The sequence below is a fragment of the Haliotis asinina genome, chromosome 11, assembly GCF_037392515.1.
Source record: "Haliotis asinina isolate JCU_RB_2024 chromosome 11, JCU_Hal_asi_v2, whole genome shotgun sequence".
Classification (NCBI taxonomy): Eukaryota; Metazoa; Mollusca; class Gastropoda; order Lepetellida; family Haliotidae; genus Haliotis; species Haliotis asinina.
The window spans coordinates 46,592,360-46,607,086 of NC_090290.1; the positions used below are offsets into that span (position 1 = coordinate 46,592,360).

The 14,727-nt window shown below is 39.0% G+C and overlaps 2 protein-coding genes across 2 annotated transcripts in view; one reads left to right on the plus strand and one right to left on the minus strand.

The window, feature by feature from the left end:
• Positions 1–561, minus strand: part of LOC137255478 (uncharacterized) — a 43,076-nt gene extending 42,515 nt beyond the window's left edge. Inside the window, exon 1 of the mRNA XM_067792914.1 lies at positions 304–561. Coding sequence (XP_067649015.1) covers positions 304–561 — 258 coding nt within the window. The remainder of the gene's footprint in view (positions 1–303) is intronic.
• Positions 562–7,867: 7,306 nt separating this feature from the next.
• On the plus strand, positions 7,868–14,202 carry LOC137255479 (uncharacterized). Its single transcript, XM_067792915.1, has 4 exons — positions 7,868–8,170; positions 11,549–11,645; positions 13,278–13,400; positions 13,928–14,202. The coding sequence occupies exons 1-4, from the start codon at positions 7,868–7,870 to the stop codon at positions 14,200–14,202; spliced, it is 798 nt and encodes a 265-aa protein (XP_067649016.1).
• The last annotated feature ends 525 nt before the right edge of the window (positions 14,203–14,727 follow it).

Consider the following 14,727-nt stretch of genomic DNA (forward strand, 5'->3'; position numbering starts at 1 on the left):
AAATATCTTCACATCCTTGAAGTTTACACAATGATACAAGAGAAGAGTACTTGCAACACCTTCCTTGCACAGCCAATATGTACAACGCACTCCGGCGACGATACTTGCTGATTTTCGAGAAATTGCTGCCTCTGTCGCTGTAATACAGTCATTTCGTTGAAGCAAGTTCTTTTCGGCAGTCTTATGGTCAAGTAATTTCTCATGTCTAGTCAAAGTCGACGATCTATAATTCTTGCAAGATGTCGTCAGTGCATTACGAAAGTTAAAGTTTTTACAAAGTTTGCAACTCATTATTCCACTTGCCTCATCATACTCAAGCCAATCATATTTCTTTAGCCACTTGTTCCGAAATTTGTGCTCAATTTCTCGTTTTCCGGCCTGTGGAAAAGTTTCTTCGCGACAGTCACTTTCGTCAGAATTAACATTGAGTTCATCACTATCACGCACATGGTTACCATTATCACGAATTTCTGCACTGGAAATATTTGAATTAACTTCACTAGCATCTGCCGGTTTGTGAAAGAAGTCTGTGATTCTTCTTTTCTTCATATTTGACGACATGCCTTTATCAACGTGATAATATGACTCAACTTTTTCGAACTTGAACGCTGCCGTTACTTCGCTCGACGATCTGGCCTCATTCGCCGTTTCCAAGAAAAGTAGGAGGTACGACGGACATAGGCGAACAATTACGATCATTTCTGTATGGGATCAAGTAATAAACCTGTCTTTCCGATTTCCCAACATACACCGAAATGATTCCGAATACTTAACATTAAATTTGACCACTGGAAATCACTGCCACATCCAGACGTGTCCGGGCCGCAGGTTCTTGGAAAAGTGCTATTTGTATAGCTCGGTATTTCCAATATAGTGAGCAACGGCAAGAAAAAGTTCTTAATTCATGTAGTTTCGCTACGCGTTAGCAACGAATATATGCGTGAAAATAATAACTCGCGCTTACCATGTAGCGCACTCATGAAATATCACTGCGTCATTTTGCCATTTTACTGCGTAATTACGCAAAAACGCGCTCTAGATGCAACACTGTGTATTGGTTATGTTTAGGATGTGTTTGAATATATTTAAGAGCCGTTAATATGGCGTGTGCCTCTGCTGTGAAAATAGAGCTGCTATCCGGTAGTTTAGAGATACTGTTCTGGATCCAGTGACCGTGGTACAAGCTACTGCACCACCTTCCTTGGACCCGTCTGTAAATAAGGATTTGTAATTGTTCTTGTTTAGATTGTAAGTCATTAGTTTCTTCGTCTGTCCTTCCGTCCGTCCGTAATCATTTTGTTTCCGGAGCAAAACGCAGAAACCGGTCAATATTTTTAGACCAAACTTGATAGATATAGTAACCTCAGCCCATGGTTGTGTCTTTGGCTATTTACAGATTTGTTGCATTTAGTTTTATTTTTTTTTTTCCATGGAACATTTTGGTGTTGGTCTTAAGGTGGGGTGGGCTTCTTTTTCGGAGCAGAACTCAAAAACCGTTCAATATTTTTCATCAAAACTTGGTAGATATATCAACCAGAACCTATATTGGTGCCTTTTGCTATGTACAGGTTTTTGTGATTTATTATGTCCTCGGTTTCTGTGGAAGTGAGAGGTGTGTTTCGTTTCCGGAGCAGAACTCAAAACCCATTCAATATTTTTCTGCAAAACTTGGTAGGTATATCAACCAGAACCTAAAGTGGTGCCGTTTGCTACGTACAGGATCTTGTGATTTATTATTTTCTCAACTCCCATGGAAACGTTTTGGACCTAGTCTGAAAATGGAGGGATGGGCTTCGTTTCCGGAGCAGAACTCAAACACCGTTCAATATTTTTCTGCAAAACTTGGTAGATATATCAACCAGAACCTATAGTGGTTCCTTTTGGTATTTACAGGTTTTAGTGATTTAGTATTTTCTCGGTTTCCATGGAAATGTTTCAGACATGGTCTCAAAAGTGAGAGGTGTGTTTCGTTTCCGGAGCAATACTCAAAAACCGTTCAACATTTTTCTGCAACATTGGGTAGATATATTAGTCACAACCTGAAGTGGTGCCTTTTGCTCTGTACATGATCTTGTGATGTATTATTTTCTCGGTTTCCGTGGAAAGGTTTTGGACCTAGTCTGAAAATGGAGGGATGGGCTTCGTTTCCGGAGCAGAACTCAAACACCGTTCAATATTTTTCTGCAAAACACTTTTTAGATATATCAGTCAGAACCTAAAGTGGTGCCTTTTGCTATATACAGGCTTTTGTGATTTATTATGTTCTCGGTTTCCATGGGAACATTTCGGACCTAGTCTGAAAATGGAGGGATGGGCTTCGTTTCCGGAGCAGAACTCAAACACCGTTCAATATTTTTCTGCAAAACTTGGTAGATATATCAACCAGAACCTATAGTGGTTCCTTTTGGTATTTACAGGTTTTTGTGATTTAGTATTTTCTCGGTTTCCATGGAAATGTTTCAGACATGGTCTCAAAAGTGAGAGGTGTGTTTCGTTTCCGGACCAAAAAACGTTCAACATTTTTCTGCAAAAATTGGTAGATATATTAGTCACAACCTGAAGTGCCTTTTGCTCTGTACATGATCTTGTGATGTATTATTTTCTCGGTTTCCGTGGAAAGGTTTTGGACCTAGTCTGAAAAGTGAGAGGTGTGTTTCGTTTCCAGAGCAGAACTCAAAAACGTCTTAATATCTGTCCGTAAAACTTGGCAGATATGTGTTGCAGAACGCCAAAGTGGTGCCTTTTGCTCTCTACAGGTTTTTGTGATTTATTATTTTCTCGGTTTCCGTGAAAATGTTTCAGACCTGGTCTCAAATTGGAGGGGTGGGCTTCGATTCCGGAGCAGAACTCAAAAACCGTTCAATGTTTTTCTGCAAAACTTGGTAGATATATCAATCACAACCTATAGTGGTGCCCTTTGCTACGTACAGGATCTTGTGATTTATTATTTTCTCAATTCCCATGGAAACGTTTTGGACCTAATCTGAAAAGTGAGAGGTGTGTTTCATTTCCAGAACAGAACTCAAAAACGTCTTAATATCTAATAGATATATGTGGCAGACCCTAAAGTGGTGCCTTTTGGTTTTTAAGGTTTTTGTGATGTAATATTTTCTTGGTTTCCATGGAAATGTTTCGGACTTAGTCCCAAAATGGAGGGATGGGCTTCGTTCCCAGAGCACAACTCGAAAACCATTTCATATCTTTCAACAGATCTTGACAGATATATGAAATTGTGACTTTGCTGGTTACAGATATATGGCATTTATAGTTTTCATGAATTCCATGGAAACAATTCAAACTTAGTCTAAAAAACAATGAGTAACTCTAAGATTATTTGTCCTTTCAAACATCTGGGGGCCGGGGGGACATGTCATCATCTGATGACTCTTGTTTAAATGTAGTTAACGTTAAGTCAACTTGTGGTCTAACCAACTGCCAAGAAGGAGAAGGGAGAAGACGGGAAGGAGCTATATTTTCCAGCTCAATGCCGGCATCAGTAATGAAAGACTTAATTCTCAGCCCGAGAGGCGGAGCAAGAGATGATTTGTTGTTATAGAAATCTTCATAAGGAGAATTAAAGACATAGTGAAATGCAAGATTAGACTCATTAGAATATAACTTTGTAAAATATTGTAAGGATAATTTCATACGGCGATGTGTAAGAGATGGTTCGTCTGCCTCAACGTAGAGACTCTCAATATGTGAAGTTCTGAAGGACCCAAGACAAAGTCTTGGACCTTGGTGATGGCTTCAAAATGCTTCAAAAACCGAGATGCAATGTAAACCTTCATAAAAGAAGTCTTGCACTTCAAACCTTTTTAAAGGAGTCAAGTCTTGTATCTGTGAACATGCACTACATCTGCACTGGTCCCCTGAACACGTCTACGCATGTGATGGAGGTCCACAAACGCCTATCGATCACATCATACTACAAAAGGAACTAATGACGTCAATCACCAGCGCAGAGGTTAGGGAAGATAATCCCCTAAATATTTCGGATCATCACCCGGTTGTCTGCTCTTTTCACGTTAGCTTCAAGGAACATGAATTGTCTAAACACAGCCTCTCGAGGCCAGCTTGGGAGATGACTCCATCAAAGACTTCACCTATCAAGTTTCACACACTCTCTGGGCATCTCAGCTTCCACCACTCCACTGTTCTTCTCAAGATATAGAGGTACTGTATAGCCTTATCGTACAAACTCTGTCACAAGCTGCAAATGACTGGATTCCTAAGAAACATTATCCGTAAACGTACGGCCAAAGTGGACGTTAGCCAGTGGATATTTTTACACACTCTGCGCATGCGCACAGCGAGTCTGAAATTAATGTGAAACCAACGAATGTTTAACCACAGGGTGGGGTAACTTAATCAATTTTCTTCTTCGCAAGGTCACGTAAATCAATCAGAAATGAACATCCTTAAATTGAGCAGAATAAATGTGCCCTGTGAGTGCTTATGAACCTTGCAATTACATTTCATCGGTTGTGTACAAATATTGGTCTAGATTAATTATTCATATCCTTTAGTCTTAAATATGTATTGATGCAGGGGCTCCATCTATGTTATTGTTGACATTGTTGGAAGTTATTGTGTTTTGTGAGGGTACTGATGTCTCAAAACATTTGAAGTAAATACACCAGGTTTATACTTGTAGGATATTTATGTTTGTAAGTGATGGCTAAATTTGTGCACGATCGCCAACGTATGAGGGGGCCATGTAAGTCCATCTTGGGTACTTCCGGGTAGCAAAAGTACTATAAATCTCCCTAGTGAACTACCCTCAGTTCCTAGTGGTCTAAGGCCTGTTCTCATTTTTATGTGGCCTGTTTGTATTTTGTGTATTGTCCGAAAATACATCTATTTGTTATCGATGTTTAACTGGGTCTCGTAAGAATATGGCTAAAATGTTGCAGAGGTGAAGGTATGTATTAACACACTCTCACCCAATTTGTCTTCATCAATGATTTGTTTTAATTTTTTTAACGAACTTTGTTAATAAGGATAAACTGAAACAATTTGCATTGATTTTTCATTTAAGTGTCAGGATAGTTAAATAGACATTGCCTTATGCTGTTATGCAAACCCAAAGAACTAATGTTTTAAATTAAGTGTGTCAAACTGTTTCGTCATTGTGGACTGACATTTATAACTGTGTTTTGAGTAAACATGAATATTCTCGCAAATAGGGCAAAAGTCACACTGTGTTGAATCATACTCATAAATGTACTTTCATGCATTTTCAAGCTCCAAAAGTGGAAACAACACATGTATTTTGAGTGAAAGTAAATATTCTCGCTCATGTGTCAAGACGGTTACCGCCCATGGGCTACATATAAATCGCTTGAAATCAGTCGAATTAAGTCAAAATGAGTTGGATTTTCTGTCCAGATACTTATAAATGTATTTTCTTTCATTTACAACATCCAAAACATGGAAAAAGATGTATTTGGAGTAAAAGGAAATATTCTCGCCAATTGACCAAATGTTTTTTCGCCCACGGGCGATATTTTTAAAAATTGCTCTAAATTAGCGAAATTAAGTAAAAATGAGTTGAATTTTGTGTCGTAATACCCTCATTCATTTACAACCTGCGAAACTTGCAAACATGTATTTTGAGTGAAAGTAAATATCCTCGTCCATAGGCCAAAATGATTTTCGCCCATGGGCGAGTTAGCGGAATCAAGTCAAAATGAGTTGAAATTGGTGTCATGATACTTTGAAACCTACTGTCATTCATTTACAAAATCCAAAACATTACTTCTGGATGGAACTAAAATTCTCGCCCATGGGGCACTGTTCATGCCCATAGGCGAACGAGATTAAATTTGTAGTTTTCGAAAAAAAAATTGTTCATTTTTTCATCCACAGCACATATTCATGGCATCTGCATGTCTGTTTTTGTCAAGTCTCTTGTGAGAGAGTGGCCACAGTGCGGAGAGTTTCTGGTCTTATGTGAGTCCAGAATTAAATCGTGACGTGTTTAATAATACTAATATATTATGGGCACAAACTTACAGGAATCTCTAGAAAATATATTCAGTAATTTTCATTTCCTTTAGTGAGTCTTCTAAGAACTTGTTAGACAAGTTTGCAGGTCCTGACAGCTTCGAAGATATGTGAAGTGTTTCAACATTGTGAAGTGTTTCAAAGGTCAAAACAGTAGTTACAAAATCGTTTGTGTTCGATTAAGGGAAAATGTGATCCATTACGTGAACGTTTGATCACAGCGACCAATATTCGATTATTTCAACTGATCAGAGCACTAGTGAACAGATTTTGCAGATGTTAATAACGGGTGCTACCGGTGGGTATCTTATCGCACGGTGACAGTCACTGGATTGTCTGGTCAAGCCTCGATTTGTTTACAGCGATGAGAGAGCTAATGTGTCGTGTTTCGGGATACCAGTTTCCAGACAATTATAGTTATCGTATCTTGAGATTACTCAGACAGCCTGTATTGGAACTTTTGCGAAGTCCTTGAGGCTCTCAGTAAGAAGAATCTTAATCTCTCACCATCAAACCTAGCTACGATTCTTGAATGAATTTGTAAACAAAGAACTATTCCGGCAGAACAAAACAAAAAATCAGCGTCTGGGCGCGTGAAATAACCTGGCTGGCTAGTATGGGTAAAAAAACTAAAAGTGCTTTATGGTTCAACTTCTTTATTATACAAGGTCACAACGTTTCGAGACAGGTTCTAGTCTCTTCTTCAGGTGAAGTGAGGGTAAAACTAAAGGGTTGTAGTATATATACACATAACAGTAGACTGATAACAATGGGTAACAAGGTATACAGGTTTCTATTAATTGATGTACAGGCTTCGATTGATTGATGTACAGTCTTCAACTTATGTACAGGCTTAAACTGATTGGTGTGCAGGCTTGTGTTGATTAGGTTAACGAGTTACAGGTAAAGATGTTTGGATAAAGATTAGTCACTGAGGATAAGGTGGTTCCATGGATTGGGTAAGTAAACACCTCCGTCTCTGTTGATTGAGGGATTCTTCCGCTTGATTGCAATGGCTTCTAGGAGCTTCCTTTTTTTAAGTCACTGGCGTTCCTAACTAATGTCCTGGTGTTTTCCCAAACAATCTTATGTTTGGGGCTGTGCATGATGTGTTCACATACAGCAGACTTCTGATCCAAATTTTGAACTGATGTTTTGTGTTCTTTTAACCTGATAGCCAGTGGTCGACCAGTTTCACCAATATATGTCTCTTTACAACTGCATTGGGTCTGGTAGATGCCTTTGAAACAACTTAGTATGGGTAATTTGAAAAGAACTATTGATATTACTCGTATTTCATACAGACAGGAATTACTCTGGGATTCCCCTTTTTAGAGTGTATATTAATTACTTAGAATTTACCAGTCAAGATCAGTCATCAAAGTATTTGTTTTTGCATGTGTTCTAACCTGAAATAAAAGTGACTTAGATTCATTTGGTATGGAAAATGGTGTGACACGTAATAACTGATTTATGGATATTTGCTTCTCAATATAACGCAAAAGTAAAAGAAAGCCTAAATTCGACCACAGAAACAGTTCCCTAGGTAAACGGATAGATCGTGGTGAGTTATCATATGTGGACAGTAATCTAAGGTTTTTACAGACACAAGGTCGTTATGAAGGGAAAGCGTGCAAATCCCTTTCCGCAGAGTTCCTTTCCCAACTGGTTTCTACAAATGCCAAAAAATCAATTGTCATGATACTCTACTACGTCAAACGATGAATGTTCAGTTGATATATTCCATAAAATGAGTGAGTGGGTTTAGTTTTCCGAGATGATGATATATAAAAATTCATATATGTTCCTCTAACCGATGTTTTACATGATCCCTTTCAGTCTGCAACAAAGACCACAGATGTCGACCGTTTTTGTGGCCGTTGCCTATCTCTGTGTCCTCTCTACCACGCTGCAGGAGAGTGATGACAACTGTGTTCATCCTAAGGTGGAGGAAGTTCTCCCTGTGACGGCTCATGATTACATCCGGTCTGTTGTTGCGCCCTCTATGTACGACTGCGCAGCGGAATGCAAACTGTCGTCGAGATGCTTGTTCTTCACCTTCGACCACGAGGAATGCACATGTCAAATTTTAAAGAAAACAAATCCTAGCTTTACTGTCGGCACAGGCCTCTTCTTTAGCAGCATTCAAGAATGGAAAATGGTCTGTATGAAGTTGTCATTGCCGTTGAATATTGGTCGAATTGCATTTTATAAATTGTATATAATACAATTTCATATTGAAAAGAAAGCCAAGCATATATGCATATAGGGGGGGGGGGGGGGTCTTTTTCAAACACAAGTCATTTTCAAACTCCATGCGAATATCAGAGATTCAAAATGACAGAGCCTTCATAACTAATATGCAGAATTTGTTAACTCATTTATAAAACTTAAAATAAAAAACAACAATGCGATAAAATGCAACCTTAACGTCTTGTTTTTGTTTTTGTTCCAAAGATTATTTCGATCTCAAAAACTGTATTTACAGTATCTTATAGAAGATATAACATCATACCCACATATCTTAGTTAGTCTCAGCATTGCGTTATCTATCTACGTTCATATAAATATCACATCTGATGTTGGAAATTCGAAATCTGCATTTTAGGCCAATGGACAAACTGTCTAGTTTAAGACGAATAGACAAGAATAAACCCACAACATAATGCCGAGACAGTTTACCAATTGTCATCATGAAGCAATGGCTCCATTTAGTGAAGAAATACTTGTATTTTAAATCAAATATTCCATGGTAACAGGATGGAAATGCTAGGAACAGGAAATACGAAAACGGTAACAGGAAAGAAAAAAAAACTTATCTACACCGTCAGTGATTGTTACTCACAATCTTGTTCATGATAATTAACTGCATGTAACATGGGCAGGTGACGTACTAACAAATGAAGAAATAAACTTGTCTGTTAACACTCAAATATAAAAACGATTTTGTGGTGCACAGTTCTGATAGTAACAGTGTGGAACATTGGTAACAGTATGGAATGACCACAGCGGTAACAGGAAGGAATATCTTCGAAGACACTGTTACTGATGATCCTTACATGTTTCCATAATAATGAACTGCACCTAACATGGAATGTGGCACTCGTCAAATGAAGAAAAGGTTGCTATGAAAAACACTTCAAATGTTGGGGTTTTTAAAATGTCAAACAATAAATATTATAAAAGTATGGAACACTGGTAACAGCATGGAAAATACCATAGTGTTAACGGGATGGAATTTCTTTGAAAACACTATAATTTACTCATGATCCTTTCCTTTTGTTGTAAACTGCACATTATAAGACCTGTTGCATCCATCAAATGAAAAAAGAATTCTATGAAAAACACTTAAAACTTCTTGAAACAACGGTAAACAATAAACAAGGTTACAGTGCGGAACGTTGGTAACAATGTGGATTCGACTTGTAGCATTGATTGTAACATACAAGATCAAACATGTTCGTCTTTTCAAAAAATGCAATTTTAAGGAAAGCTGGTACAATCACAATCATTCATATGGGATGATTTAAAGATGACCAGTCATTAACAGCAGTGGGCCAGTATCTCCTCTAAGAGGGATGTATCTTTGGCATAATGAGAGCAGGTACAGGTGGTGGAATTACAGCAATGATGATTTCAAACTAATGCAAACATCTTCCCTTAAATCTTCTTGGCCAGCAGTAAGTATGTACGTATTTTGCCCAACGTGGTGCATCCATTCACCTCTCACATCATCATTAGTATCGAGAACTATGTATGGATATGGCATCCCTTCATACCTGACCACAACATATTGGTCAAGTAGCTCATCCTTGTTTATGTCAGTTCTCAGATTCTTGACCAAACCACATGGATCAATTTTTGTTGTCTAGATCAAGCTCACCTTTCTCACACATCTCCCCATCCCCGGCACCATCAACCTCACACTACTCTGCACCATCAACCTCACACGTCTCCGCACCATCAACCTCACATGTCTCCGCACCATCAACCTCACGCGTCTCCGCACCATCAGCCTCGCACTTCTCTGGGCCATCAACCTCACACGTCTCCGCACCATCAACCTCACATGTCTCCGCACCATCAACCTCACACGTCTCTGCACCATCAACCTCACGCGTCTCCGCACCATCAGCCTCGCACTTCTCTGCGCCATCAACCGCACACGTCTCTGCACCATCAACCTCACACGTCTCTGCACCCGCGTTGCTATACATACTGGGTTGACAAGAACTCTTGTTAAAGGATCCATGGTTACTTTTTTATCCTGTTAACAAAACTTACTTTGCTGTTACTAAATATATGGTAACAAGGAAGAATGTAACAGGAGAGAGAATTATTCACAATAATGTTGTTTTTTTATACAATTAATGATTCCCCAATTTCTTCAAGGGAGCCGAGTGAGAGATACAGTCGAGCACCTGATATCTGCAAAATTACACAATTTTCACTGGCACCAAAAGTCATTTTCTGACCAATAACAGGAGTGAAAACTTGAAAAGTACTACTCACAGTCTGCACAATGTAGACCGTAGGTCATAATAGCAGATGTGCCTCAGCACGTGTCCAACATGTTGAAGAACGGGAAATGCCCTCCAGGTGGTACAACTCTCACTTTCAAATCAAGGAGAAGTTATTATTTTATTGTGGTTAATGGGGAAAAAAGAAACAGGATGGAATCAAACCTTGTGACACACATTTTCTTCACTTTTTTAAAATTTTACATGTTTATTGAGGAGAACGAGAAAAGTGTATAGAATAATAATATATAGGATTTTAAGAAATACGATGATTTTATGATTGTTAGAATCATTGCCAAAGTTACCATTTTCAACCAGTGACAGGCATTTTTGGACATACCCAGCATAATAAATTGTCGATATTTTAAAAATGTCAATTTTTTATCAATTTTAATTTTATCGTTTAAAAGTAGTATACTTAAGTTTTTATTGAAATTAAACGTTAAAACCCACATAATGATTCTACCCGAACGTTAATAAAGAAAAATAAAGAAAACAATAATGGAAAAATGCTCCAAATCTAAAACAGATAGATAATTTACTAAAGACCAGTAAATATTTTAAACTGCCGATACATAAACAAACGGCGCTAGGTCACCAGGTCGGCTTTTATTTCGGACGCTGAACAGCATAGTATTCACTTTCCGGTCCACAATATGGAATACTATCACACGTAATCAAAGCTCTTGGAATTATAACTCACCTCCGAGGTACTTTTTCAGCCACTTATGGGCGTCTCTCATACAACCAAGGGACTATCTCATATAATAATAAATTAATGCGTTTAGTTGTAAACACGCTTTCATAAGTATTCAAGCAATGTCACGACAAGGAACACCAGAAATGTACATTATACCCATTTGGGGATTCGAACCCGCGTCTTTGGCGTGACGAGCGAAGCTTTAACCACTACGCTAACCGCCTCTTATAAAGATGGAAAGCCAGTTGTGATATACAAGAAGACAAAAACATAATATGATTAAACATATCTGCATGTGTATGTATTTGTGTAACTTCAGCCACTGACTGGAGCTTGTGATATGGCTTCCTGTGGCCCTAATTCGCGGTGCACTGAGGGACGAAATGGGCATCCTCTGTGTTTGAACGACGATGTGCGTAAGTATAGAAATAACATTAAGTAATCATGAAGTGATGCTGGTAAAAAAATGTGTAGGAAATGTTGTTGTATTTTCTAAAAATACCTAAACAAATAGTCAGGACGGACAGAAGTTCTAAAACAGAACCGTCAGCTTCTGATATGCCAAAGGGACACACCTTTACACAGTGGTCCTGCTACGCTGTATTGATTTTACCATCACAAGGGATAAACATGTCAATGTGAAAACTGTAAAGAATCTCTTTAAAGTGTCAGTCAATATTTAATACTGTCGTGCCCCGTTTATCCGAACCTCAGATATCCGGAAAACTCGCCTTCCGAACGAAAATTCTTTAAAACGAATTCACAACGTTGTAAAATTACTCACCTACCCGGAAATCCGGTTTCCGTAACCGTACAGTCATTTTTACATACAAAACACTAAATTACATGTAGTTGACGTTTTAAAGGAAATACAATTTAAATAGGGAGTGGGTGAGTTTAGTTTTACCCCGCGCGCAGCAATATTCCAGCTATATGTTGGCGGTCTGTAAATAATCGATTCTGGAGCGGACAATCCAGTGATCAACAGCATTAGCCGAGAATCGCGGCTCTCGGCTACGACAGCATGTACATGGGTCAGCGCAGTTGGGAAACGATGACATGTGTCAACCAAGACAGTGAGCCTGACCCAATCGACGTTAGTCACCTCTTACGACAAGCTATCTTCACGGGTGAAATTTTGAATATGTTTTGTACATAAATAATTTGTATTGTAAACATGGTAGCGTAAATTAACAACTGCGATTGTTAGTGGCTGTATCCTCAAAGGTGTTTAAAGTAACGTAAAATTACTGTCCTCCCGAGAAGGTAGTACATAAGTGACAAAAACTTTCACTCATTTTTGCTCAACCATACATTTTAATCGTAGTATTTTGTTATTTTAAATTCCGTCGAAATCTTCCTCCCATCGAAAGCAACTGAAGGGATGGGGTAAATCCATCTGGGGTCCATGCAGGTAGCAAAAGTACTGTAAGTCCCCATGGTCCCTAGTATGGTGATCTAACTTTTGTTAGCAATATATATCCTGCTTTTTGTATACTTAAACTGTTTTCGATCTAGGTATTAGGTTTAAATTCGAATCTGTGATAATCCAGTTCTTTCACTATCCTTTGTTGACAGGTTTTCACAATTCACCTTAACTTTTTTTGGTGTAAAATCAATTGCTCTCGTCACGTCAATATTCCTTTTGTGACGATGAATTTTAACTCACTCATTCACTTACACATTGGATTTTTAATATGACGTATAACGTTTCCTTTTGAGACCTGGTAAACCTAATATCATGGACAAAAAGGTTGATGTTGATATTCAAATATAACATGTTATATTTGTAAATACACTTTCTAAGAAAAGTGCCGATTCTAGTTCTTTTGTTGGATTGAGTCCGATGTTGTGTGCTCACAATTAGGTGCCTGACTGTGAGGTTCTGGGTTCGAGTCCTTGGTGGAATTCAACCACCCAAAAGAAGTAGAGTCTCTAAGTGTCATCCAAATGTAACTTATGTTTCGTATGACCACTTTCTAAATGACATTGTTTCTACATATATTCAAATGATTCAAACATATCAACTTCGACATGATTTGTTTCAGTGATTGGCATGAAGTGTACTAATGATGACGACTGTCACGTCAATATGACGTCATGCTTCCGTGGACGGTGTCTGTGTCACCCTGGCTACAGCCACAACATCCGACGTAACTCTTGTGACAGATGTGAGCATTTTTAAGTCGGACGAAATGATGTTTGTTGTTCCGTTGCGCAAACGCAAAATAGGAGGTCAGGCAATCAGTTCCTCTTCCATCCCCTTCAATCGATACACAATGCAAGGACACAAACAGTGTTATCATTCTACGCATTATGGTATAATTCGGCCGCTGACTGAACCATACATCTTCCACTCTCTCTCAAATTGCTAAAATTCTCTTGTCTCACTGAATTCATTTCCTCGAAATGACATCTTTTGGATGTGGGTTGCCAACGTTTGGCGGGAGAGTAGGGCACATAAGGAAAGATTTTGGGACCCCAAAATGAGTAATTATCTGTAAAAGTAAGTATAGAAAACTACTAGTGCTAAAAGTTCGGAAGCGTATTAGGGCCACGATGAAAATTTCTTTTAGTCTCATTGTCTCCTACGTAGCGAGTGAGGAAATGTCAGGAATAAATTAGACATTCGTCACCAGCACACTGACTCCTATTTTTGTACGATCACTTAAAATCAAATCTGGCTGTCACTTTTCAGTCTGCCAGAGATTAGGAGACAGCATGACGCCGTATCAAGGACTGGGAATAAAGCGTCACAACGTCATGGCGATCGAGACGGCTAAAGGGAAAGAGGCGCTAGAGATGTGCATGTCGGCATGTGTGCATGAAACCGCCTTCAAATGCAAAACAATAGATTTCCAAAGACGGCCGTTGAGATGTTTTCTGTCCAACGTGGGGTACCTCGACGTCGAAGCCAAAGAAAGGGAGAGAGGTCTTCACGGTTGGTGGTTTGCAGTGAGGAAATGTCATTAGTAAATTAGAGATTCGTCACTTGCATATAGGTGTCATGATTTGTCTGGCCTGACAATTCGCCCGGTTTGCTCACTTCTTAGTATCTATGGAAAGGATTAGTGGATTGTCTACCGCCCTAGACACTTCTCCACATCATGAGTGGAAGAACATTACTTGCACGAAGCCGCCACCATCATGCTGCCATCAGTGTTTGCGGTGGTTACATCAGTACTGTCCTCTGGTATGATTTAAGGGGTTTAACTTCCAGGCCCTTGAGGATCAGTGTTAGAATTAATCTTCAGCAGGACTGGATATCATTATATGTTACGACATGCCATGTACTTCCCTACTTCATTCCCCCAAAGGGATTGTCATGTCATAGCTGATATCTCCATCCCTGAGCCGACCCGTGAAAGTCCCTGAGTAGAATAGGCCTTCAGCAACCCATGCTTGCCATAAAAGGCGACTATGCTTGTCGTAAGTGGCAACAAACGGGATGGGTGGTCATGTTCGTTGGCTTGGTTGACTCGTCATGGTATTCCAATT

What these genes read in the sequence shown, in the direction of transcription:
- LOC137255479 (XM_067792915.1), top strand. Translation starts at nt 7,868, where the DNA reads ATGTCGACCGTTTTTGTGGCCGTTGCCTATCTCTGTGTCCTCTCTACC. An exon ending in GCATTCAAGAATGGAAAATG is followed by an intron (nt 8,171 to 11,548) that starts GTCTGTATGAAG and finishes GTGTAACTTCAG; the next exon opens with CCACTGACTGGAGCTTGTGA. An exon ending in ACGTAACTCTTGTGACAGAT is followed by an intron (nt 13,401 to 13,927) that starts GTGAGCATTTTT and finishes GTCACTTTTCAG; the next exon opens with TCTGCCAGAGATTAGGAGAC.